Source organism: Ictalurus furcatus, chromosome 2 (genome assembly GCF_023375685.1).
Source record: "Ictalurus furcatus strain D&B chromosome 2, Billie_1.0, whole genome shotgun sequence".
Taxonomy (NCBI): Eukaryota; Metazoa; Chordata; class Actinopteri; order Siluriformes; family Ictaluridae; genus Ictalurus; species Ictalurus furcatus.
Window position 1 is genome coordinate 21,928,021 of NC_071256.1, and position 27,709 is coordinate 21,955,729.

Sequence of the window (27,709 nt, forward strand, 5' to 3'; positions counted from 1 at the left end):
CCTTTCTTATACATGAGGCCAATGAAGTCCTTCTAAGGTCATATCTTATGAATGAATGACCAGTGGGTGGTTTCAGGAAAACAAAGAGCTCCTAAAAAAGAATTTTTCAGTAGACATTGTATTTATCTTAAGCAGCTAGACATGCAGATGGCCCACAAGCTGTGTCTAGGCTAAAGAACCATTTGTTCTTATAACTGCCCTAAAAGTGACCATTCCTGCAGCATGTATAGTTCACTCATCCCAGGTCACCTGAATTTGTATGTTGAATGAGATGTTGTGGAAAAACCCAAAGCAGGCAACACATAAATAGACTAAGGAACTATCAATAATCAGGGAGTAACCTAAAGATGCAAAAAGAGGTAATATAGTTCAAAATTTAGGAACAACTAAGAAAACCATAACATGTTAGGTAACAACTAGGAACAACCATCATGATCTGACACTCATATATGAGTGGAGCACACTGACAGATCTGTGCAGTGAAATTTGACTCATTCAGTGGGAAATGTCCAGCAAAGTTCAACTGTATGCAAATGTGTGGGGTCCTGTTGGGTTCAGCCAGTCAGGCGATGGCCTCAGGAAGGGTAACGTGCCACAACCAAATCTATGTAACTGTCATATAAAAGTCCACCAATGATGGTGATAAAATAAGGACACAATGACAGCATAAGTTCAATAACTGTCATCATAATAGATCTATCAGCCACCAGCTCCAGTAGATGGGGCATCTGTGGTTGCCAACAAAATTTCAATGTCATATGAAAAGTTCATGTGTAATATTTCCAGCCTCTGAACCAAAAAGTGCTATTTTCTTGCCCCAAAAGATGATCCGCATAGACAGTCCTGCATATCATATTACACTGCATCCAAAAATTCATGCATAGAGATTTATTTATAGCAGTATACCCCACCCCCTTGTGGCCACATAAATAAAATTTATATATATATTTGAAATACACATGTTCATTATTTAATTGTTTGTGGGTACACATTGTTATAAACAGACACACCTCCCAAGCAGCAAGCACTGCAGCCAGTGTGCATGCCAAGCAACAACCTGTGGGAGATTTTTGTGGTGCATGAAAAGCAGATACACTCTGTTGGCACTCCAGTTTTTAGTCCTTTGATTTGTGTAAAATGTGTTGAGCAGAAATAAATAAATAATACTGTATTTCTTTTTTAATGTATAATATCTTTGTTGCCTCACAGCTTCAGGGTCCCTGGTTCAATCCTGAGTTTGGGTTAATATCAGTGTAGTGTTTCACATAGTCTGTCTGAGTAAAAATAAATACTAGTAATAACAACAATAATAATAACAATAATAATTATATATATATATATAAAAATGTAAAAAATGCACATAGCCTATTATCTATCCCCTTAGGGCGCGCGCGCACACACCTGTACACATATCTTTTCATATCTTCATAATTTGGCTGTCCAAACCTTTTTCTGCTCTTTCGGGTTTTTATTAATTTCCGATTTTTTGTGGGTTTAAAAAATCGTATGCTTCATGTGTTTGGTTACTTCAGACCGGTAAGAACGCCAAACCACTTGGAAAAGGGCATCGCTCTTCACCAATCAGATTCATACTGTAACTTGTATGGGCGTGGCTTAGAGGGGAAATAGTAACGTCACCAACCAACCGATTGTAAGACGCCTTCCTGTAAGCCAATTAAAAAGCGAGGTAGGCGGGCGCTGCAGCGCTCATGGTGTACTCTTGAAATCCGTGTTGCTGTTGCCGACCATAAAAATCTGTTGAGTGCAAGTGGAAGTGCTGGAAGTAGCAAATGTTAAACGCTAGCTAACGCGATACAGAAAGAAACAGCAGTCTACAGACCAGATGTAACAAAGGTCAAGATAACGAGAAGCACTTTTATTTAGTAGATGCCCGCTTTTCGTCCTGGACCTTTCAGTAACATTAGTGTATCCGTTTTCATTCGGAAACCGTGCTGGACAGTTAGCTTGCTAGTGTTCAGAGCTAGTTCACGTTATTTCTTCTCGGACACGTTTCCTCCCTTTAAAACCCCCAAAGCTGAATGTGCTTTCTGTCATGTGTCCGGCCGGGTGCTCCCATGTGAACGGTTTCAAAGTGGACAATTGGAAGCAAAACCTGCGAGTCATATATCAGTGCTTTGTGTGGACCGGCACCGCAGAAACCAGGAGACGTAAGGTAAAACATAAGAAACAAAACAAAAAGGAAATCCCGCCACGGCTAGTTATGTTTCAGATACAAAGTGAAAGCGAAAAACGTTATCTCATTGTAACCTAGTTGAGTGTATTGTGCACGACGCCCCGCGCACAGTTGGAAGCACATCACACATCAGACACACAAACCATGTATCTACATGCAGTCGAGTGTACAAGTTATCCCATTGCAGGGACACACAGTCTGAGTATCTTAGGAAAACCGTGCAACACTGGGAGGGTGTGTATCCGGTATGGGTAGCCAGCTGCTAGCGTTTTAGCCTTGCCGTGGACCGGTCAGGGTGTGGAGAAAAGAGATACAGTGTACGACGTGATGCTCAGAACCAAGCCAACTGCACTGAGATAATATGCACAAATCTGCTCCCCTCCCTGTCTGCTTTTACCCGCCCAGTTAACAGAGTTATCAATAGTCCAAGTTTGTTCTAGTTAACTGTGTGTGTGTGTGTGTGTGTGTGGAGAGGAGGTTAGGCTGGAACAACGCCCACCGTGATGTGTGATATGGACTTCATTGAGCTAGCATGCTGTTGCAGTTCCTTTTGCTATTAACTGGATCACGTATTTGTAGAGGATCAGTCTTTTAAAGGACTGTCCGTATAGCCTGGCTTATAAACTGTGTGGTGAGGTTCGTCTAGTTGTCTCTAAAGATTATGGAAACACAACCAGCCCTCACTCTCTGTAGAAACTGTGGAGTCACAGCTAACCTCTAATCTGTAGAAATCATTGAGGTGTACACTGTGTCTTAAAATAAACCAATACGGTTTTATTTACGTTCACATATTTTAAGCAGAATGTGTTCTGTATTTTCCAAAGGCCTTATAGGCGTCTTGAATGTGGTCCCAGTTCATTAACTGTTGGCAAAAGTCCTGTTCCTGAATGGTTTACAAAGCTGCTGTTTACCCTGCTCATATGACTGTCAAAGTTAAAGTCAAAGAAATGTTATTTCCATGTCTGTCTGAAGCCTTGTCTATGAAGCACTTCTCTAATATTAGATTTCAACATTATCTGTGGTCAGTGAGGTTTTTGTTTTTCACTCAATGGACCACGTTCATCAAGCTGGATATGAACAAATTTATTCGGAAATTGTTCACTGGTGCATTGTCGGATTAGAGCTCCTGTGTTGGTGTAAATTTACTTCAAATGAGACTCACTAATATGTACTATGATACCTTATTTATTTCAATTGCATGTGCAGATTTAGTCAAGTCATTATTTTAATTACAAATTACTCACTTGCAAGAAAGTGATCCAAAACAAATCCATGAATTAAGACAAATAAGACTAGCCATTCAGTTAGAAAAATGAAATCGCATGCTACAAAATGTTTGAGTTAGTCTGTGCCTCTGGTAGCTGATGCAACGCGGATGCTACTTTAAGATTTAGTACACGCTGCCCTTTGGAGGTGCTCTTTTGACATTTAACTGTCATTGTCTTGTTTTCAGTGCTCTGAGAGCTTTGGCTTTTATGGAGTTTTATGGGTGTCACTAAATGTAAATCAGCTGTTCTGTGAATGTGCTTGGTCATTTATTAGTGAGTGACATTTATGAACACTTGCACTAAACAAATCAACTTTACCAAAACTTTTATAAATCTGGCAAGAATATTTAGTTTGGTCTGGCCTATGAAAGCATATTTACAAACTACTTTAGAAAAGATTGATAACTGAGGCCCAGCTTTTCTTTTTTTTTTGCAACTTTACTGTCTTCATCCCACAATTTTTCAGAAGCTGCATGTACTTGAGCCAAGACCAGTCACAGAGAATCTTTTTGTAAGAAGTTATTTTATGTCCCCCTCTATCAGTCCATATAGGATTTTGCAGAGTATTTTTTTGTGATTGTTGCAGCCAAAAACGCATGATTTTGCTGTGGCTCTTTGCAATTTGCGGAGTTTTTTGTGCTTTTTTTTGCGAAAGACTACTTCAATTGAGGAAATTGCAATTGCACAAAATAGTTTTTCGCTGTTTTTCACAGTGATATTTGTTGGTGAATGAGACCTTTTAACTGTACTCTTGTTTGACGCACGTGAATCAAAGAGGACTTTGACTGAATGCATGCGTGTGCGTGATGATGTCAAATGACGGGTCTTGGCCCAAATCTGTGGAAAATCTGCAGTAATTTAGAAAAATTGCTAATTTAATTTCTGCAATTGCAAAATTCTAGCAGGACTGTTCTATGTAATTTGAATTCTTAAGAAACATGTGATAAACAATTTTCAAGCACATGCTTTATTCTGCGGTGCTGTACAGTGCCACTAGTGGTTAAAAATGGCTAGTGGTTCAAAGGTGAAACTGGCACTGATCTTGTGAACACACTATTGCGTTCTAGCTTCCTGTGTGGCTTGTAGTAACACTTGCTGTTGTTTTCTCTGGTCAGTGCACTTTGTAATGTAAAAATGATTTACTGATCTAGCCAAGCCAATTTGTTTAGAAGTAGGGCTGGGCGATATGAGAAATGCATCACAACACGTGAGGACATTTCTAAGATAAACGCTGCACATCACGATATATACTTTAGCTCACAAACTGTCTTCAAAACCGTAGTAAAATAAACAAAAAACGTTCAACTGAGTTTGATGATACTTTCCTTTGATTGGTTGATAGATAGATAGATAATTTATTTGTCCTCAAAGAGGAAATTTGCTTCCACCGTGGGTGTGTAGAAAAACATAAACACCATACATATAAAGCATCTTAAACAATCACAGGCATAGAGGGGAGAAGGGGACAAAAAGAAAACATCAGGATCATACAACAAATGCCCGAGCATAAGATGGCATCACAATGGCTGATTACCTATGTGTTTAACGCTCGTATAGCTCTAGGAACAAAACTCCTACCATAGCTGGCCTTTCTGCACATGGGTAGTCTATACCTGTGGCCAGAAGGAAGAGGGTTGAAATATTGATAAAGTGGGTGGTCTGGATCATTTAAAATTTGATGTGCCTTCCGGAGCGTATATGAAATGACACAGTCTGATAAATTAAGGGTGGGAATACCAATAATTTTTCTCGCTAAATTAGTTATCTTCAAGAGTTTGTTCTTATTGGTAACTGTTAGCATATGAAAGAAACAAATGGCACCATACATAAGAACCGGCTCAATAATACTTCAATACAGAAGAAGAAGCAGACTAGGCTGAACAGACAGATATTTAAGTTTACGAATAACTGTAAGTTTCTGTTCATAGCACTTGCAACTTGTAATACAACGAAGATTAATTTTTTAAAAAATTACGTAAAATCAACAGCATCCATTTAATTTGTAATTATAAAAAATAAAAAAAATGCATCACCATACCAATGATATATCAGAAAAGTGTATTATATAATCATTTATCACAATGTCGATGTTATATCGACATATTGCCCAGCCCTATTTAGAAGTAATTGTGAACTTTTAAAAATAATCAATGTAGAATTGCAGTGCGTTCACATCAGCAGCGATTTTCAAGTTGTGTTACTCACATCGCTTTCTGGTGGTTGTTCATTCATTACAGTTGGAATGCCGGTATTTTACATATGGTATCTGCAAGAGCCCCCAAAGATGATAGTCAGTGATGTTCATCATAGGGATGCTCTGATCGATCGGCTGCCAGTCGGTATTGACCGATAATAGCATTCTATGGCTCGATCGGTAGTCTCTAAATTTGGCTGATCTCACAAACCCTTTGCAATTTGGTGATGTAAAACATGTGAGGAAGTAAAACACATGATCGCGTTAAACTTTACCATTGCAGTCATGTCATTACCAGTATGGAATTATTATGAGGTCTTTTTGCCGTGTATTTTTAAAGGCATATTAAAATGTTCATGTTAATATATTTTTTTTGCTTATTTATTTGATTCTCAATTAAAACAACAATCTACAACATTACTGTAAATAATATAACCAAGGCAACATCTGTGCTATTACTTTATTTGGAAAAAAAAAAGGTGAACAGTGACTGTCAATAGGAAGCTTATATATCACTTATATAAAGCTTGAACGATCGGGATAGGCCGATCATGATAACAAGAAATCAGAAATCGGTATTGGCTGCAAAAATCCTGCTTGGAGCATCCCTAATTCATCATATTTGCAAAGCCCCTTGTAAAGGGGCAAAGCCACTGGATGCTTCATCATACAAAACAAGTATGAAAGTAAGAAAATGCCTATTTAATCTCCATCTCGTATCAGTCTCTTGTATAAATATAGAAAAAATTGTTAAAGAAACCTGTATGACGAGTTGCTGTCTCACTGTATGGACAAATGTAAAAAATTCTGCTGGAAATGTGAGATCCCCATTATTTCAAAATGGAAATGTTTGATAGCACTGAAATCAATTATCTCATTGCAGTGGTTTCACTGATAACGCCAAACTAGTCTGACATCTGGGGCTGCAACTAACGATTATTCTCATAATCGAATAATTGGCCAATCATTATTTTTTTGATTAATTGATTTCGGACGAAGGGCGCATGGTGGCTTAGTGGTTAGCATGTTCGCCTCACACCTCCAGGGTCCAGGGTTCGATTCCCGCTGGGGCCATGTGTGTGCGGAGTTTGCATGTTCTCCCCGTGCTGTGGGGGTTTTCTCCGGGTACTCCGGTTTCCTCCCCCAGTCCAAAGACACGCATGGTAGGCTGATTGGAGTGTCTAAAGTGTCCGTAGTGTATGAAAGGGTGTGTGAGTGTGTATGTGAGTGTGCCCTGCGATGGACTGGCACCCTGTCCAGGGTACCCCGCCTTGTGCCCGATGCTCCCTGGGATAGGCTCCAGGTTCCCCCGCGACCCTGAAGAAGGAGTAAGCGGTAGAGGATGGGTGGATTTCGGATGAAGTAACTGAGTATTACAAATATAAACTTCAGACTAAAACTTTAACACATTAACGACAAACAAATCAGTCACATGGAAAAAGTATATACATTCTATATATGTGTATGTGTGTGTGTGTGTATATATATATATATATATATATATATATATATATATATATATATATATATATATATATATATATATATATATATATATATATATATATATAATTAGTGTGTGTATATATATATATATGTGTGTGTGTGTGTGTGAGAGAGATAGAGGGATTGTATTAATGTAAAGTTTTAGTCTGAAGTTTATATTTGTAATACTTATTTTTTTTCATCTGTATAATTAAGTTGGATTAGTTGGACTCTGGCTAGGCCATTCAAAAACATTGAACTTATTTTGGTTAAGCCATTCCTTTGTTTGTTTGGATGAATGCTTTGGGTCATTGTCATATCAAAAGGTGAAATTTCTTTTCATCTTCAGTTTACTAGCAGACACCTGAAGGTTTTGCACTAAAATCAAATTGTATTTGTAGTTATTCATGATTCCATCCACCTTGATAAGTCCCAGTTCCGGCTGAAGAAAAGCAGCCCTAACCATCATGCTCCTACCACCATGCTTCACTGTGAGTTATGTGGGATATTCCTGAAGCTCCTTTAATGTTGCTGTAGGTCTTTTGGCAGCCTCCCTGGCAAGTGTTTGTCTTGTCCTTTTGTAAATTTTGGAGGGACGTCCTGTTCTTGGTAACTTCACTGTGGTGCCCCATTTTTCTCCACTTGTTGTTGATGGCTTTCGCAGTATTACATGGTACATCTAATGTTTTGTACATTCTTTTATACTCCTGTCCTGATCAATTCCTTTTGACAGTGAGATGCTGTACAAGTATTGTAAGCTCTTTGCAGACCAATGGCTTCAGCAGTCAGATGAAACCAAGTTGTCAATCCTACAGAAACAGCTGGTTTTTATTTGGGGTTTATCAGAATAACTGTTGATTATAGCTGTATGATGTTACTTTTGAATACGAGATTGAATGTGATTGGTTTATTCTGAACACAGCCACATCCCCAATTATAAAAGCGTATACACACTTATGCAACCAAGCTACTGTAAATGTATTTTTCCCTAAAATATTTTGGATTGTATTGCACTTAATTTTTATATGAATGCTCTTGATTATTCAATAACAAAAATTATCATAAAGCATATGATTGCAAAAGTTTTTCAAAAACCATAACTTCTTGCTTTCTGCTGATAAAAGACAGAGTAGGTGCTATTAGTTAAAAAAAAATTATGACTACTAACACAGTAGACAAGAAAATGACACAACAGTAAGGCAATTACAACATCAGACATTTAGTAATCAATTTAGACAAAGTAACCCCCAGCTTAATCAGCTCAGCCTGTTTTGGAGATGGGTATGACTTCTTGTATTGATTATATTACCACAGTTAAATACAGCATTGCTGTAAGGTGAGTTCTTACTATGGCTTACACTGCATGTCTCGATCACTGAACGTGAGGGCATGTACTCCTCTCAGGCTAAATTTTTTTTTGCCGACCAGGCATTTTATGGAGACACAGACACGTACGGCCACTGGAATGTGTTCAACACGGATTGTTCATTATTTAGAAAGAACTGGCCTTTTTACTCAGTGTGACCACCTAGTCTCTGTTGGGTGACACAATGAAGTCAGTCACTCACACAGCCTGCTGCAGGTGTAATATGCAGTGTAATATGCAGCTTTTTTTTTTCCTTTTTTGTGATAGTTGCAGCCAAAAATGCTTGATTTTGCTGTGTCTTTTTTCAAAATTTGCAATACAACTTGTGAAGTTTTTGTACTTTTTTGCAGAAAACTACTTACATTGGTTTAATTGCATTTACACAAAATTGTTTTGCATGGTCTTTCACAGTGATGTGTTTTGGTAAATGAGCACTTTTAGCTGCAGTCATGTTTGACGCATGTGAACTGAAGAGGGCTTTGACTGTATGTGCTTTGTGATGTCACATGACAAGTCTTGGCCCAAATCTGCAGAAAATCTGCGGTAATATTGAAAATTTGCAAGCTCCTCTGAATATTGTGGAGTTTCCTTGATTTTGTGTTCATTTCTGCGATTGCAAAATCCTACAGGGACTGAATATGTTTACTGAGCTACATCATCCATCCATCTTCTATACCGCTTAATCCTTTTCAGGGTCACGGGGAAACCTGGAGCCTATCCCAGGGAGCATCGGGCACAAGGTGGGGTACACCCTGGACAGGGTGCCAATCCATCGCAGGGCACACAAACACATACACACACTACGGACACTTTGGACATGCCAATCAGCCTACCATGCATGTCTTTGGACTGGGGGAGGAAACTGGAGTACCCGGAGGAAACCCCCACAGCATGGGGAGGACATGCAAACTCTGCACACACATGGTCACGGTGGGAATCGAACCCCTGACCCTGGAGGTGTGAGGCAAACGTGCTAACCACTAAGCCACTGTGTGCTGAGCTACATCATGCTGCTGATAAAAACTTTAGAGATCTGCAAACTGTTTTCCATGCAAAATGGACAACAGTGTTTCTGGCACTAGGGTTCTGGCATTTTAGATTGCCACACCTCTCACAATATGTGATGCCCAACTCCTTACCCGAATTTTGAGACCTCGGTTACTCTGTTATTTATTTTTTTTCTTTTTCAAATTCAGAATGTTGTGTTCCATTGAGGGCAATTCCTGCCATTTAATGCTACTGCCCACTAAGTCTGTCCCAAATAGTGGCCTGTCAGGCTGCATAGTGGAAGCTCAGAGTGTTTTTATCTATAGTTCCATGAATAGAGGGTATGCATTGACTTCACTTTTCTGCGAGAACAAGCCCCCCTCGGCTGGACCGAGTGGCAAAACATCCAGCAAAATGTCTGATTTTAATAGGGGAAGCTGCAAAAACGCTAGTATAACTAACGATTATCAGCTCAAATTAAAGGCAGTTTGACTCGACGGTGACCTTACAACTTGCCCAAAAACCTGTGGTCCATGGCATGTGGCCAGAAATCGGTTTTCCCGACATTTATATGTACTTGAAGACTGAATGCATACAAAAGCCCTGACGCTTGGTCCTACTTCAAGGCAGGATTTGTTGGAGAGATTAAAGTTACAAGAACACCAATAAACTAATAATATATATTTTAATCTATAATTTTATCTGGTAAACCATAAGCTAGATAGTCCTAGTTTGTTTGTAGCGAACACTGCTTCCACTTACTAACGTGTGATATTTGTGAAGGTAAAACACAGTCAGAGAATGAATAAGCCTCCATTATTAATCAATGGAAATAGGCAGCATTTAAAAAGAAATATGTAGCAAATTATTCATCATTGAATGAATTGAATTATTCATCAACATGAATACCACATGCCAAAAGAACTTACACTGTTCGACTTGGTAAAACAGGAGTGAATGTTTTTTGGCACTCTGTAAAAAGATAGCTCAGAATTCTTGTTGAATCTGTTAGCACAGACGAGCTGACCTTTTCCCCATTTTAGATGCGTTTTTTTCTGTGGTTTCGCGGAATTCACGCTGTACACTAATACTGCCACTTAGTGGGTGTGACCATGGTGAGTTCCGGCTACCATGACGTCATGTGCATACCCTCTATAAACAAAGAATTTGGGAAGTCATTGCACACAGATGTAATAAACCTTGTTTCTGTGAGTGTGAATATACCAGGGAGGTCAGAGTAGTAGTTGTGTGTTTGTTTAGCATGCTTTTTTAAAGATGTATTTCTAGGTTTTTAGGTCTTTCCTTGCAAGGCATTTGTGGTGTACTGTCTCCTATCAATGAATTTCTAGAAAAGATGGGAAAAATTTGTCCATCTAAAGAGTAGTCAATTAGTCCCATTAAGTTGATTGAAGTGGCCTATTTGCTGACACATTAATTTTGATTTTTTGTTTAAACTCTCTGCCTCTAGATAGTGCTATTTAATCAGTCATGTATCACTTTTTGTTTATGACTTGTTTACAAAAGGCTGTTGTTAATGCATTGATAATTGTGTAAATATGTTTTTCGTCTTCTGCCTCATTTGGCTTGACTGCCAGTGACTGAAGATTATGACTGTAATGGTACGTGACTGGTGCATTTGTTAGCAGGAGAATTGCTGTTCATTGAACAGCTGTCAGACACTCATTACTAAAAACAGCCTATTTATGGCAAATTTTCTTCATATAGGAAGTGAATTAAAAATTGATCTAGGTTTTGATGAACATTATGAAAACAGGGACACTGCTGTGAGGACATGAGGTGAATCTTTAGTGGAGATCACCAACATCTATCCTTAGTTTCTAGGTGACCAGACATGGTCTGATGGATTGTTAAGCTTGGAAGTTTCATATACAAGTTAGGCTTTTTGCTAAGGTGGAATTTATGTTATTGTTTCAGTGTTTCAGTTGTTTCAAGCACTTCCAGTCATTCTCACATCTGATCTTCCTCCTTGCATTTTACATGTGTGAACAGTGTCTTTGCATCAAGGGAAAGCATGTATGCCAGTGGATCACAATGGTCTACAATGAACTTCAATGAATGTTAAATGGTGTCCAAGATTTATTTTGTAATGATATTCTGACTTTCATTTTAGCTTTGGTGGTGTTGAAAGAAAATGTTAACCAAAGCTAAAATGTATCAACACCCCCACTGATGGTGGTGACATTGGGATTTGGACCTCGCCTCATTTCTACTTAAATAGAGTAATGCAGCATGCTTTAGTCTGTCCAGCATAGACATTGAATGGGACACGAACCCCCGATTAATTACATATGTGTTACACCCCCCCGCAGTATTTGATATTTTGATGCTGCCCTGCTGCTCTCCATTATGCACTGCTATGTATGTTGTTGGGAAAATTTTTTTTTGTAAAAAGCAGCGCTCGTCAATGTCAAAATATTTGAGATGGGAAATCAAATCAAAGAAGGCGGGGCTTTACTGTTCGTGGAAGCCACATGACGCTTCAGTTTTTATGGTGAGAGAGTGTGAGGTAAAATGTAAGCTAAGTAGCTGAAGGTTAATATTTGACCGGTGTTTTACAATTGAAACGTTAAACAACTGACCATAATATCCAGGGATGCAAACATTTATGTGATTCATGTAATGTAAGTTAGTTTTGTTACGGCCCAGTCTAGGTTAGGCCGCACAGAGTAACCAGGATTCAATGGATTTTGACCTTTAAATAAGGGAAGCCAGGAATAACACAAACAAGGTTGTTCAAAAAGGTTGTGGTATATTGTAAAACACAAAATTATATACATATAACTGTACAAGGAACCAAACCAGGTATAACTTCAGGGTGGGCCAAGGCCAAAATAATAGACAAAATAATTCTATTGTTAGGTAGCTAGCTTACCTAAAACGAAAATAACAAACAAACAAAAAAACAAAAAACAGAACAGCAGTCAGAAAATAGCATACAAGCAAACACAATCTCTAACCACCTCCAACATCCCACACCATTCTCACTCCTTTTCCTCTTTAAATATGGTCGTCAATCAGTGATGTCATCCTGGGAGGTGGGAGCAAGGCAGGCTAGGGCAGGCTGGAAACTCTGGGAGGGAGTTCGACCTGCACACAAAATATGGCACAGCACACACACAAAAAAACTTCCCATCCCAAAGATAGTGGGTTGTAACAGTTTATTTGTCCCCATAGGGAAAATGGGTTTGCAGTGTAATCACACAGACATCAGAAATCACGATTGGCATATATAAACAACATGCACAAAATTTTTTTTTTAAATAATAATAAAAAAAGAGGAATGAATGACCAGACCAGTTAACAACTATTAAAATAAGAATTAAAAAAAATTAATTACTTGAGAGATAAAAGATAATTTGGACATGTTTTTCATACAACAGGGAACACAATACCGTTGTACAGATGGCAACAATTCAAAAGCAAAGGCAAAGGGTGCCTCATGTCACTCACAATATTATTTGCCTTATTTGACATACTCTGTTTATAAATACTTTCTATACTCGGCAACGTAACCCCTAACACTTTACTTGCATTGTTACCACTTTCCTTACTGATTTCTTCTGTACCTCGGTAGCATTGCCATACCAACAAATAATGCAGAATGTCATAACACTTTCGATAAAAGCACCATAAAACATCAAAAGCATTCATTCACATGTAACAGATGTAATGTGTTAATGTGACCATGTGAAACATTAACAGAGCCATTTTCAGTATATTAGGCAATAGATGAAGAATGAATGGGTGCATATTGTGAATGAATTTAATGAACATGGTTACCTGGCTTCCCTGGTGGCCTTTCAGTAAATTCACTTCTCAGAAATTGATTCATGAAACTCAAACTGCGAGAATTATCATCTTTAGACTTAAACTGGAACATGGTAAAACATGTGGTTTTGACTTGTGTGTTTTGTGGTTAGGACAAAGTAATTTATTAAAATATTATTTGCAAATCTAGTTCTTTAACTATTTTTCAGACAATAAATCCCCAAATGTCTGCAACCATTGTATTTTGATAGTAGTCTGTATGTTCTTGTCATGTCTGTGCTCAAAAAGTTAAAGGGACACCTAAAAATGAAAATTGTTATTTTCACAACATAAAAGAGAAAAGAACAAAAAAGAAAATATTTTTCCACTCTATTACATTGTGTAAATGTTCTTCAATACATACGACCTTATCATCATGATTGGCATCTTATAGCTCACTAACTAACTGCACTGTAACTCAGCACAGTCGCCTCATATAGCCACAATGCATTCTGGAACTTTGCGGTCAATGTTCTCTACTGCTACTCCATTGGATTTCGCATGAATATTGATATTGAATGTTGCTGTAAAAAAATTGGTCATTGACAAAAGAAGTTCTTGCACTTTTGTGCACTTGAGATGCATTTGTGACCAGTATTATACTGAAATACGTTGAATTAAGGGTCACAGCAGCTAGTCATCATGTTTCCGCATATGCAGCTGGACCCTATGGCTGAAATGATTAGTTGATATTATCGAATAAATCAATTATTAATAATCCCTCAGTGTAGATTTTTGTAGTCAACACGTTTTTTGTAACCTAAGAAAAACCAAACACAAGATAATTCAAGAGCATGTTATATAGAGTTCACTATATAGCACTGTGTGTATGACTGTTTTCATTTTGTCCATATAAAGAAATGTAAGTCATTGAAAGAAATGTCATTTAATCACTGGTAAGACAATTTTTTTTTTCTTTTTATTGAACACACACACACAAAACAAAAAAAACAAATGACTATTTCATTTGGTCAGCCCAAACATAGAATAAAGGGGTTTCACGCATTAGCATGGATATGCTAAGTCTGTTATACCAGGTGAAAGTGAGTGATTAGAGCCCTCTGCTTGCTAGATCTGTGCCTCTTAATAATCAGGATTGGGTTTTGTTAGTGTGCTAATGTTACCCGATTTGTGCCAAACCTTTTTTTGACCGGTTGAAGAACAAAATACACAGAACTAGTTATATTTTAACTAGCTAGCTAACGTTAGATAACTAGCTCATTCTGTAGGTTGTATGCCCTTTATTATTCAGAATGACCACAGTTACATAACAGTATCAGGGATACACGGCACTGCAGCTGGGTCAGGCAGCCGCAGTGAGCGCTAAGTGGCTGACAGTAGCTGAAAGACTAACTATTGTTTAGAGCTTTTGCACGTTATCTCTGGTACTCAGTAATGGCAACTAGAGCTGCAACAACTAATCGATAAAATCGAAAATAATCGATTATGAAAATTGTTGTCAACGAATCTCATTATCGATTAGTTGATCTGCGTGCGGCACGGGGGAGATTTACTCATTACGTTACTTCTGTTCAGAAAACACGCTTCGGAGAGTAAATACTAAAGCTTTGTCCCAAATGAAGTACTATACACTTACACTGTGCAGTCTGCACTACCCTCTAGTGTGTGGATTTTAGAAAGGTAATATCATCTCAAAAATATATCACTAGCGTTTTTTTTTTACTAACCGGAAGTATAAGCCGCTTCTAGTCGACAGCGCATGACGTCATACGCAAGCTAGCATTAGCAGACACCCAGATTCACGGACAATGACTTCCTTCATTTTACTTTCTGTCAGCGTTACTTTTATTCCCAACATGACCTCATTCACCATCAGATGGAGGCGAAATCATCACATGACTGAGGAAGAAAGTCCTCTAAGGCAGGGAGCATTTTATATTAATCACCGCGGATATCAAACAGTGGTGCACGAGCATAAAGTTATGTTTATATCCAAAATGCTCCACTGTGTGTAAGGGGCAGGGGAAACTGGTGCGAGTTGCTTAAAAGGTTTAGTTTAACTTAAGTTTATTGTCATTATATGCTGTATTTGCTCGCTTGCAGTGTAAATCCTGTCGTTTATTATAACGGAAGTGATGTGTTAGTAACGAAGCCACGTTGCTGATCACGCGCAGTGTAGACGCGCTGATACAGAGTGTAGCGCGAGTAAGATCTGTAATGTCTAATTAAAACATTATGATCAAAAGTAAACCAGTAAAGTAATATCCCTAAAGACAATGAGTAACAGAAACCACAAGGTTCAGTGAAAGTGAGTTTTTATTATTCATTTAGGACTGTAGGTTAATTGCTTTTTGTGCATCCATAAAAAATAACGCATAAATACTTGTATACAATATAAACAAATGAATACATTTTTATATATATATATATATATATATATATATATATATATATATATATATATATATATATTAGTTTATAAATATTTATAAAAATGTATATAAATATTTATTATATGTTCTAAATATATGTTATATGTATATAAATATTTATGCCTTATTTTTTATGGGTGCATGCACCGAAGCACCGAATTAAACTATAGTCCTAAATTAATAATATATATTCTGGTGTGTGTGTGTGTGTGTGTGTGTGTGTGTGTGTGTGTGTGTGTTTATTGGGTTCTTTTCTGTTTTGGACAAACAGTTGTGTAAAGTTTTAGTCTGAAGTTTATATTTGTAACACTCAGTTTGTGGATTTTATTTTAAATAAGCAACAAAAAAAAGTGTACTGAAAGTTTGCCCCACCCCATCTGATTAATAGACCAACCAAAAAATAATCGGCCAACTAATCGATTACGAAAATAATCGTTAGTTGCAGCCCTAATGGCAACCATTAATAGCAACAAGCAGTAATACATGGCTTCATTAGAAACCAGTCCTGCTTATTTTGACTCCATATTTACCCCCCCCCAAAAATGCACCCACTCTGATTGATCCTTTCTGAGATGCAGAGATTGCAAATCAAAATGAATTTGTAGATAGTAGTATTTCACTATTCATGTAGGCGGTTACTTGAGGCGTACAGTATATCACTGGACTGTAGACTGTACAGTACAGTGAGCAGAATGTCACCAAAGAATAGGTACAACTCAATGCAGGGTAACAACTGTAAAAACATAATGTGACGTATGCTATTGCACACTAGGTCTGTGGTGTGGTTCTTCTTTTTTTTTTTTTTTTTGTAATTTAGCTTAAAAACATACTGCAAATTATCATTTGTTTTATCGTCGGAAGATTGCAAGTTTGAATCCCAACAATGCCACAGCTGTTATGGCTGAGACCCTAAGGGCGCAAAATCGTCTGTTTCTCAGCTTGAGTGTTTCTCCTCTTCAGCTGTCTAGTTTTGGTGTGCCTGTGCACACTGTAGCCTTAGATTCCTGTTCTTGGCTGATGGATGTTGAACCTGATGTGGTCTTCTGCAGTTGTAGCAAATCCACCTCAAGATTCAATGTGTTGTGCATTCTGTGATGCTTACAACCACAGTTGTAAGGAGTGGTTATTTGGGTTGCCATTGGCTTGAAGCAGTCAGGCCGTTTTCCTCTGATCTTGCATGTGGAACTGCCACCTGTTGAAAGGTGTTTTTATTTATTTATTTATTTATTTATTTTTTGTTTTGTTTTGTTTTTCGCACCATTCTGTGTAAACTCCACAGACTGTTGTACATGAAAATCCCAGGAGATCAGCAGTTTCTGAAATACTCAAACCAGCCTGTCTTGTACCAACAAAAATGACATGGTCAAAGTCACTGAGATCACATTTTCCCAGTGATGTTTGATGTGAACATTAACTGAAGCTCATGACTGGTATCTGCATGAATTCTGCATTTTATGCACCACGCTGCTGCCACATGAAGGCTGATTGGATAACTGCCTGAATAAGCAGGTGTGCAAATAACATGATAAAGTGTCTGGTAAGTGTATAACAAGAATGGTAGCACAGTGGCACAGCAGGTGGTGTCGTCTCACAGTTCCTGTGTCCCTGGGTAAATCCTTAGCTTGGATTGCTGTCTGTCATGTTTTCTCCATGCCCTCGTGGGTTTCCTTTTCTCCGATTTCTGCCGGAGAGGTGGGTTTAGCTATGCAAAATTACCTCTAGGTGTGAATGCATGCATGGACATGCTGCACTGCTATGGACTGATTCAGGAGAGTATTGGCTGATGCCCAGTGTTTTCAGGATAGACTCTGGTTCCTGAAGGTGAATAAATGAATGAAATATAACAACAAAAAATGCTGAGAGTCACTGCACAGCCAGTTTACTATAAACACCTTATAGCAACGGCTTTGAATGTTGGTTTCTGTTTATCACAATCAATTATGAATCAGCTCGAGCTTGACAAAGGCTTTCTTACATGCTATTTTAAATAAAACATGCAGTTTTCAGTAACATGAAAATGAATACAAAAAATACTTAACATGGAGATAAAAAGTAATTTTAAAAAAGCTTTGGCTTTTTAGGTTTGAGTGCTGCAAAATAAAGGATATTTTGGATTCGTCTGATGTGCAGTATAACCGATTATTCGTATCCTGAGTGGTGTTTGAAAGCAAAACTAGCATTTGAAGGTTAAGGAGATTTACAGGAGGGGTTAAGAATATTACCCCTTTGTTCTGAACAGGCTTTCAGATGTGGTGCTGGGAATGCACACAGATGCACACAACAAAAGGGCTTCCCTCTCAGTGCCTGTGTTTTTCCACCAAACCAGAGGATTTTCTATGCAAGTATGTGTTATTTTTAGCCATGACCCTTTAGCCAAGCCCCACTAATATATGGATTTTTGTCTGTGCAATTAGCAATGGATTTCATGTAGTCCTTTGCTCTCTAATATGGTTTCTACATTACAGTTGAATAAGTAACAAGAGGTTAATGTCGCACAGATTGCTCTTGGTTCAACTCTTGCTTCTGTGAGTGTTGTATTGAATCAAAGCCTTTGCATAGCCATGCTATAGTGTATGTATTTGTTCCAGTGTCAGGTTTGATGCCTTGAGGATATTTTGCACTCAGTGGCCAGGAGCTCGGTTTACTTCTTTTGATTCTATATCTATTTTACCCGCAGCAGAGAACATTCAGACTGCAGCTGTTGTAGACCTGTGTGACAAGCAGCAATGTTTGACCATAAAAATTCTTCTTTTTTTTTTTTTTAAAATGATTACTGACAATCACTTTGCTTTTTGGGTGAATTAAGGTTATTCAGTAGATTACAATACATTAAATTTTTGTTTAAATAAATTTTAGCATTTTTAATCAACATTTTTACTTTCTGTTTAGGTTCCAGCTCTGTTTTGACATAATAAGTCATTGTGGAAATCCAACCTAACCTCAACACTTGCTGTAATACAGACATCAGCTGAGGTGCAAACTTATAGTCAAAGTGTTGACCAATGACTTGCAAACTCATAATCAAACCAGCAATACCACATTTAAGTCATCAGCCTCACAGGTGGCAGTGGGACCTCATTAAATCTACTTTACTGGTGCCATTTGATTCCTATGTAGGACACTTTTTCAGATAAACAGAGTGGACAAATGATAAATTAAGTTCTGTTTGGACGGGAGTAGTTTTCCAGGGGGACGTTAGAGAAATTTGTGTTTCACAGACATACTTCGCGATTTTAATCAGTGCGAAGTCTGTTTTTCTCACACCATCTCTGTAAAAATTTGAGAGCAAATTACCTACTGTTTTTTTGGCTAACTCCGTGATCCTCTGAGAAATCTATTCCTGAATGTCTGTGATTGCCGAAAATATATTATGTTACGTTTGGTGCAGATTGACCATGGTATGTTTGAGTTATAACAACTTCCTGTTTTGTGGCATTAATAGTGTGCTTTAGCACTTAGCTAAGTGTTGCTAGCATGGTGTAACATGTTTCTAGCATGTTGCTAGCATATTTACCACTTGCTGGCATATTTTAATATGTTGGTAGGAGTGCATCACAGTGTAAAACATGACTTCCTGTTGCCAGTAGGTGGCACTATGACTAACGGAATATTGGCATGTAGATTCAATTCAATTTTATTTGTATAGGGCTTTTTACAATAGGGCTTTTTGCAGCTTTACAGAAACATATAAACATGGTATACAGATTTTAAATGTGCGAATTTATCCCAATTGAGCAAGCCGATAACAAGGAAAAACTCCTAAAGATATTAAGAGGAAGAAACCTTGAGAGGAACCAGACTCTGAAGGGAACCCATCCTCATCTGGGTAGCAACGGATAGTGTAAAAAAGTTAATTATGATTTTATATGAAGTCCGTTTGGCTTCATAAGCAACCGCAGTCCCAGCAATCTGGAATTGGAGTAGATGAGAGCTCCATCCAGAGGTAGAGCATCCGAAACGGATCAGGCATGTCCGGAGAGCAGAAAGGATCAGTATCTCTAGTATCTCCATAAAATCCTGTGTGGCTCGACAGAAGGAGAGAGGGAGAGAAGAGATTGTTAGGATTGTGCTTAGATGTCTTCAGGCCGGGACTTTTATTAAACTTGTGAAGTTTGGACCAGAATGGACATTGTATGTTTGACTTATTACAACTTCCTGTTTCATGGCGAAGCATCAAACTTTGAGACCGCCACGCCCACGCCGTGCAGCAAAAACTCGAAAGCTTCGCAAATTTAGCATCATCAAGACCTTTTGATGAGACTGACGGAATATGATGTCGATCCGATGAAATCTCTAGGAGGAGTTCGTTAAAGTATGAGGCCTGGAAATGGCTGACTTCCTGTTGAGTTTAGGGCATTGGCTAAAGAGACTTTTTTTTGTACGTATTGGCATGTTACACGTGTACCGAATTTTGTACATGTAGGTGAAACATAGCTCGAGGTTCACATCATTTAAATTTTGTTGTTGGCGCTATCGAGCCATTTTTCCACACTCAATTCTGGAAACCCTATTAGATGTAAATTTTCACCAGTTCTGATGTGTGTGCAAAGTTTCATGAGTTTTCGGGTATGTTTAGGCCCTCAAAAATACGATTCATTTTGGAAAATAATAATAATAATAAATGGAGCAGATCCAATAGGGCCTCACACCATCCGTGCTCTGGCCCTTAAAATATGTCAAATTAGCAGCATCCATTCAGTACCATTTAATTTGTAATTATTAAAAAAAAAAATCTCCATACTAGCAATATCTGTGTATTGCATAATCATTGATCACAATATCGATAGTATAATCGATATATCACCAGCCCTAATTTTACCTCAAACAAGAATGGTTCTCTGCCTTCAGTTTACCTTCTTCGAAACCTTTTTCTTAACCAAATGTTTTATCCACTGGTTTTCTATATATGTGATCATTATTGCGATATTATTGAGGTAGTCTCTGTTACATGAGCCACAATACACACATTCACAAATGGTCTAAGGGCAGTGATAGAATATTCATCATACTCATTCTAGTTCATGAACATACTTGTATATTTTATGTTTCACACTGTATCTAATGAGCACTGGTTGAGCAGATGAAACAGAATTGCTGTTGTCAATGTGAGGAAAAATAATTGCTTGTAAAGCTATACCTCCGACAGTCGGAAGCAGTCGGATGAAAGTGGCTGGGGAATGAAGGGGATTGATCTATATCCTATACAGTTATGAGGGAAAACTGATTTGAGTAAAATGTTCTCAAAATCTACCAAGTCAGATGGAGTGTGTGAACGTGTGAGTTTTATTTGCATAAATATTGCTCATTATATGCAAAAACTATTTCTAGGTTTATCTTTAATGTGTAGCTCTCATTTGGCCAAATATTGGTTAGCAGTATATAAAGGTTAGGTTAACATGAGATCATACAGAGTGTCACTAGTCACTGTCTTTACTACACCAGCATTGCTGCATTGGACTACACCTTTAATCTCTTAGGGGCAGAGAAAAGAATATGATGGTATTATTGGAGCAACAGGCAGCCTCGTTGTGCATGACTATTTTTTTTCTGATATCACCCACCATTATTCTTTTGTTTTATAGTTTAAATATTCACACTGGTCAGTGCCGTTGGTAATCAACATTTCTTAGTTTGATTAGCTCCTCTTGCTTCCTGAAAGGTTAGTTAACGTTCGATACACCGTTAAGCTTGCTTTCCTATACTACGAAGGTAAACAATAGTATAATTGTGGGTGATATGATTATGTTCTAAAACATGTAAAACGGGAACATGACAGGAGTATTCTAAAAGCGACTCATGTAAACACCTTAATCACATTATTATCTTACTCAGATTAAGGTCAATAATTAGATTTCTGCTGTCCATGTAAACATGGTCATTGCTGATTCGGCCATAGGCATGAGGACTCTTTGAATGCACACTTGTCCGATCAGGTTAGTGGAACTGTATAAATTGCTTTTATAAAACATAAATTTATACAACATAAATTGCTTTTATAATATTACTTTTATTTTCCTTTGTGACCTTGTCTACCCAAACCACTTTTGTACTCCTATTTGAAAGAGCCTACTCTCTACACATCATAACTTGTGCTTATGTCACATCCTGTTGCAATATGGCAAAATCATATTGCCTGTAAAAATAATGTATTGCCTTTTACATACCCCTATTACACACATGCTCTAAATTTATTCTGCATGCTCTTGTATAAAATCAAGGAAATTGCATGTCAACAACAATGCTTTTGCAAACAGCTGTCTAAAAACTCTTTTCCACAGTGAATAATGATACATAAAGCAAGGCTGGTATGTCCTTGTTCATATTTCCAAAGCCTTACCTATCAACCTCCTGCTCCAACACTTACGTTAGGCTAAATTAGTCGAATAGCTCGTCAGCTCTTGGCCCAGATCCAGGCTTTAGCTGACCCAGACACTTTTTCTTTCCCCTAGTCGAACACGTCTGTCAGACCAGACAAAGATTGCAGGCCACCAACCTGTTCCTGCTTTTGGTCACCTGCTGGGAGACAAGCTGGTCTGACCACCAGATATGGCCAACATGATCAGAGGGCTTGGCTAGAGAGCACACACAGCTGCCGTTGCTATCTGTCTGGACTGGCATACTGGTGTCCTAGTATTGGATTTCCTGTGAGTGGAAGCATGGCAATTGTGAAATATTGCAGTTGTGGAAATAGCTGCTGACTTCCTGCTGTCCTAGTTTGTGATTCTTTCATGCCATACTGAAAGAATCTCAATAGTATGATGATAAGGTTTTTCAGAGGTGATCTATACAAAGAGGGTCCCATCAAGATTGTTGACTGGACAATGTTTTGCTTTTGTGAGTGGCATGATTCTATAAGAGATGTGCAAAAGTGCATGTTTTCTGCATGCACACTACACTTACCTAGGTACCTCCTAAAATTAAGAGTCGAACCCTTCCCATTAATAATTCACCCTAAAAGTGGAACTGTGAGCAATCTTGAACATTACATTTGGACTTAAGTTCTAAGTTTAAGAAACAAGAATGTGCTAAATGTTTATATATTTACATTCTAATGTGCTCTAGAGACCATTTTTGTGCCATGGAGCTAGGACCATCATGAGCAGAGATATTGAGGTTTCTGTAAACAGCTGTGTAACCAAAATTTATTGTGTGCCATGGCACAAAAATGGCAGTCATGGTTAAACCAAGTAAAAAAATGGGGGTTTTGCAAAGCCAATTCATGGAGGAATCACGCAGAAAAATTAAAAACGATCGAGCAACCAACTTTACAATTATTGGAGATGGGCTGACCCAACGGTTTAATACATGAAAATGAAAATCTAAGTTATGTTTCTCTAAGTCATATTTTTGCTGTATTGAAAATTGAAAAGACACACCATATTATATCAAATCAAATTTAGAATGTTGTGCATCATTACACCCCTGATTGGCAAGTAAAAAAATAAATCACTATGTGAGTGCCTTGTCTTTGCCAGTTGCGGTCCATTACTTGAATTACTGGTGAAACCATGGCAACCAGCAGTAAACTCAAATATGAGCACCTGTAAGCAACCATTTCTACCAATTTGGGTGAAACCTTACAGTTCTTGTGTTCACAGTTTGTGTGGAAAAAATGCTGCCACTATAAACACAGGGTTAATGATGCAGGGTTATAGGCAGAGAGGAGCCAATCCTGGATCAATCCTTGTAAGGTAAATGTTGACCCAGGAATGAAACTGCAGTATGCCTACTCATAAGTCAACCTCTGATTCACACACAAACAGCTTTAATTGGTCTTCTTTCCTTCCACACAATTGCTCTGAGTCAGAGTCCTGCACGTGACTAATGGTGGTGGATGGCAATAGATTGAAGAGGGATTTTTCAGACGCTGGAGTCAGTAGGCCTGTTTCATGGACCGATATATTTTTAAGATTTAGTCTTGGAGACCATAGTATTGGACATTTTATTGCTTTTTGTGATCACACTCTTTTACTTGACGAATTGTGAAGGTCTTGACAAATCACAGTATGACAGATATTCAATACAATATTAGGTTTTTGAGACATTATTGCTACTTCTCATTTTTAAATCAGGTGATATTAAGTGATGGTGCACTAGAATATTTTTGAGAACAAATGTGTAACGTGGATTGTTCCCCAGTTGCTTGGTCTTTTGGTGCTTTGTGACTCGTCAGGCTTAGTCTGTATTTTGTTTGAAATGCCGCAGGCTTGGTTTCCTGTCTATGGTTGTGGAAGGCCGTTTTTTCCCCTCCAGTTTTATTGGATAAGTGTAACCTTGCCTTTGCCCACTATTGCTCTGGTCTGTGTGTTTGTGTGCATTTGTTTGTGCGTGTGTGTATAGCTTGGTGCCAGAGCTCTACAATATGTCATGGTGTCTTTGTGATATGGCAAGGTCTCTCAAGTCCAGTCACAAATGGGTTTTCTATTTCACTACAAAGCCCTCATTAAAATTATTTTTAAGAATGAGTCTCTGCTTGTATTATTGCATGCAAGCAGTCATTTGCAATCTTAGAAGTTAACTGAATACATTTTATTAACTATGAGGCACATCCCTATTAAGTGTGAGTTCACCTTAAGAGTACCATCAGTGTAAAAACCCAGTTAGGGAGGTTAGTGAGAAGGGAAGTTCGTTAGACCACCTGGGTGCCAGGACACCCTTCTCGTCCTTCCTTTAATGTGTTCAATCGAAAAGTGGTAGAGGATCGGCGGGAACCTGGTGCGGAGTGAGGTGTGAAGTTCTTTAAGGTAGGTCTCCCCTGGTCCACTTTCGGGTTTGTAGGGAAGCATCAATGTCTTAAATCAGATGCGGGCAGCTACGGGAAAATGGTGGAGCGAGCATTGCAAAGAGGTAGTGCAGGAGAACTTTTGGAGGTTCAAAACAAATCTTGCAACTGCAGTCTGGATGCGTTACAGAGGTCGGATGGTGAGTTGCAATAGTCCAGTCTCAGAATGACAAGGGACTGAACAAGCAACTTGGTGGTATCAGTGGTTAGAAATGGCTGGATACATTTAATGTTGTAGAGGAGGAATCAGAATGAGTGAGTCAGTAGCGATGTGAGGTGAGAGTTGGTTGTCCATGGTTACCCCAGTAGTGCGTGCAGTGAATGAGATGGTTATATCTGAGAGGTTTGTCCAGGGATCTCAAAAGATCTTGAAATCAGGATGTGTCTCTGGGGATGTACAGCAGTTCAGTTTTGCTGAGATTTGCTGCTGATGAGCTGCTATCCATGATGAGATATCTGCGAGACATGCTGAGATCTGTGCAGAAACATTGGTGTCAGAGTGAGGAAAGGAGAAAATGAGTTGTGTTATCAGCATAGCGTCTCATAAATTGATGAAAATCATTTTTATAGGATCAGTAAGAGTGGAGATGAGGGTTCAGCAGTTGAAGGTACCAAAGACTGCTGACAGATTGAGAAAAATTAGGACTGGTGACACAATGTTGTCCCTGGTTTTGTGTAGAGCTACAAGGACTACAGGGAGGGCAGTGTCTGTATATTGCTTGTCCTTGTATTCAAACTGGTTTTCATTCTTACACTTGTAATTCTCTACTTTATCTGGACTCTGTTTTTGATCCTAACATGAAAGAAATGCATTTTTGCTGCTTGTGATGCCTCAGTACATACCAGTCAGTGTTTCATTTTTGTATACACATGTACATTTGAAACAATAGTATTCATCTGAAGTTTCTATACAGCATGGAAAAGTTTGATTTACTTGGACAGAAGACACAGTCTAATTCTCAATCAGAACATGTTAGTACATTAAATGTTGTCAGTGTTCATGTCTTCAAAATATGACAATATCAGTTTTGCATGCCAGGTGTTGGTGACTAACCCCTTAGCCTTATGTGGGTGTGCTACAAGTGTGATTTACTGCTCCTGAACTCTCCTCTGCCCTTTCCCCTTCACTACAAACACACATGTCGCTAGAGCTGTAACAACTAATCGATAATAATCTATTATAAAAATCGTTGTCAACGAATCTCGTTATCGATTAGTTGGTCTGTGCGCAGCACGGGTTACATTTACTCACTACGTTACTTCTGTTCCGAAAATGTGCATTGGAGAGTAAATACTAAAGTTGTGTCCCAAATGATGTACTATACACTAACACTAAGCACTGTGCACTCTACCGTCTAGTGTATGAATTTTAGAAGGCTAGTATCATCTCAAATGGAACACTAGTGGTGTTTTACTAACTGGAAATATAAGCTGTTTCCCAGTCAGTGGCACATGACGTCATGTGCACGTAATGTGATGCTGCTAGCTTTACCCAGATACCCAGAGTCAACGACAATGATTTTCTTCAGTTTACTGTCTATCAGCGTTACCTTTTATTCCCAACATGACTTCATATACAGTGAGGGAAAAAAGTATTTGATCCCCTGCTGATTTTGTACGTTTGCCCACTGACAAAGAAATGATCAGTCTATAATTTTAATGGTAGTTGTATTTGAACAGTGAGAGACAGAATAACAACAAAAAAATCCAGAAAAACGCATGTCAAAAATTTTATAAATTAATTTGCATTTTAATGAGGGGAAAAAAGTATTTGACCCCCTCTCAATCAGAAAGATTTCTGGCTCCCAGGTGTCTTTTATACAGGTAACGAGCTGAGATTAGGAGCACACTCTTAAAGGGAGTGCTCCTAATATCAGTTTGTTACCTGTATAAAAGACACCTGTCCACAGAAGCAATCAATCAGTCATATTCCAAACTCTCCACCATGGCCAAGACCAAAGAGCTCTCCAAGGATGTCAGGGACAAGACTGTAGACCTACACAAGTCTGGAATGGGCTACAAGACCATTGCCAAGCAGCTTGGTGAGAAGGGGACAACAGTTGGTGCGATTATTCGCAAATGGAAGAAGCACAAAAGAGCTGTCAATCTCCCTCGGCCTGGGGCTCCATGCAAGATCTCACCTCGTGGGGTTGCATTGATCATGAGAACAGTGAGGAATCAGCCCAGAACTACACGGGAGGATCTTGTCAATGATCTCAAGGCAGCTGGGACCATAGTCACCAAGAAAACAATTGGTAACACACTACGCCGTGAAGGACTGAAATCCTGCAGCGCGCACAAGGTCCGCTGCTCAAGAAAACACATATACATGCCCGTCTGAAGTTTGCCAATGAACATCTGAATGATTCTGAGGACAACTGGGTGAAAGTGTTGAGGTCAGATGAGACCAAAATGGAGCTCTTTGGCATCAACTCAACTCGCCGTGTTTGGAGGAGGAGGAATGCTGCCTATGACCCCTGGAACACCATCCCCACTGTCAAACATGGAGGTGGAAACATTATGCTTTGGGGTTTTTTTCTGCTAAGGGGACAGGACAACTTCACCGCATCAAAGGGACGATGGACGGGGCCATGTACCGTCAAATCTTGGGTGAAAACCTCCTTCCCTCAGACAGGGCATTGAAAATGGGTCGTGGATGGATATTCCAGCATGACAATGACCCAAAACACATGGCCAAGGCAACAAAGGAGTGGCTCAAGAAGAAGCACATTAAGGTCCTGGAGTGACCTAGGCAGTCTCCAGACCTTAATCCCATAGAAAATCTGTGGAGAGAGCTGAAGGTTCGAGTTGCCAAATGTCAGCCTCGAAACCTTAATGATTTGGAGAAGATCTGCAAAAAGGAGTGGGACAAAATCCCTCCTGAGATGTGTGAAAACCTGGTGGCCAACTACAAGAAACGTCTGACCTCTGTGATTGCCAACAAGGGTTTTTAAACCAAGTACTAAGTCATGTTTTGCAGAGGGGTCAAATACTTATTTCCCTCATTAAAATGCAAATCAATTTATAACATTTTTGATGTGTGTTTTTCTGGATTTTTTTGTTGTTATTCTGTCTCTCACTGTTCAAATAAATCTACCATTAAAGTTATAGACTGATCATTTCTTTGTCAGTGGGTAAACATACAAAATCAGCAGGGGATCAAATACTTTTTTCCCTCACTGTATGTTTATATATATATATATATATATATA

At 38.6% G+C, this 27,709-nt stretch overlaps 1 protein-coding gene across 2 annotated transcripts in view; it reads left to right on the plus strand.

Moving 5' to 3' along the window:
• The first annotated feature begins 1,679 nt into the window (after positions 1-1,679).
• LOC128625159 (ubiquitin carboxyl-terminal hydrolase 22-like) overlaps positions 1,680-27,709 on the plus strand; it is a 58,883-nt gene continuing 32,853 nt past the window's right edge. For both annotated transcript variants that reach the window (XM_053653285.1, XM_053653275.1), the window contains exon 1: positions 1,680-2,173. In XM_053653285.1, the coding sequence (XP_053509260.1) occupies positions 2,054-2,173 (120 nt within the window). In that variant the 5' untranslated portion in view covers positions 1,680-2,053. The remainder of the gene's footprint in view (positions 2,174-27,709) is intronic.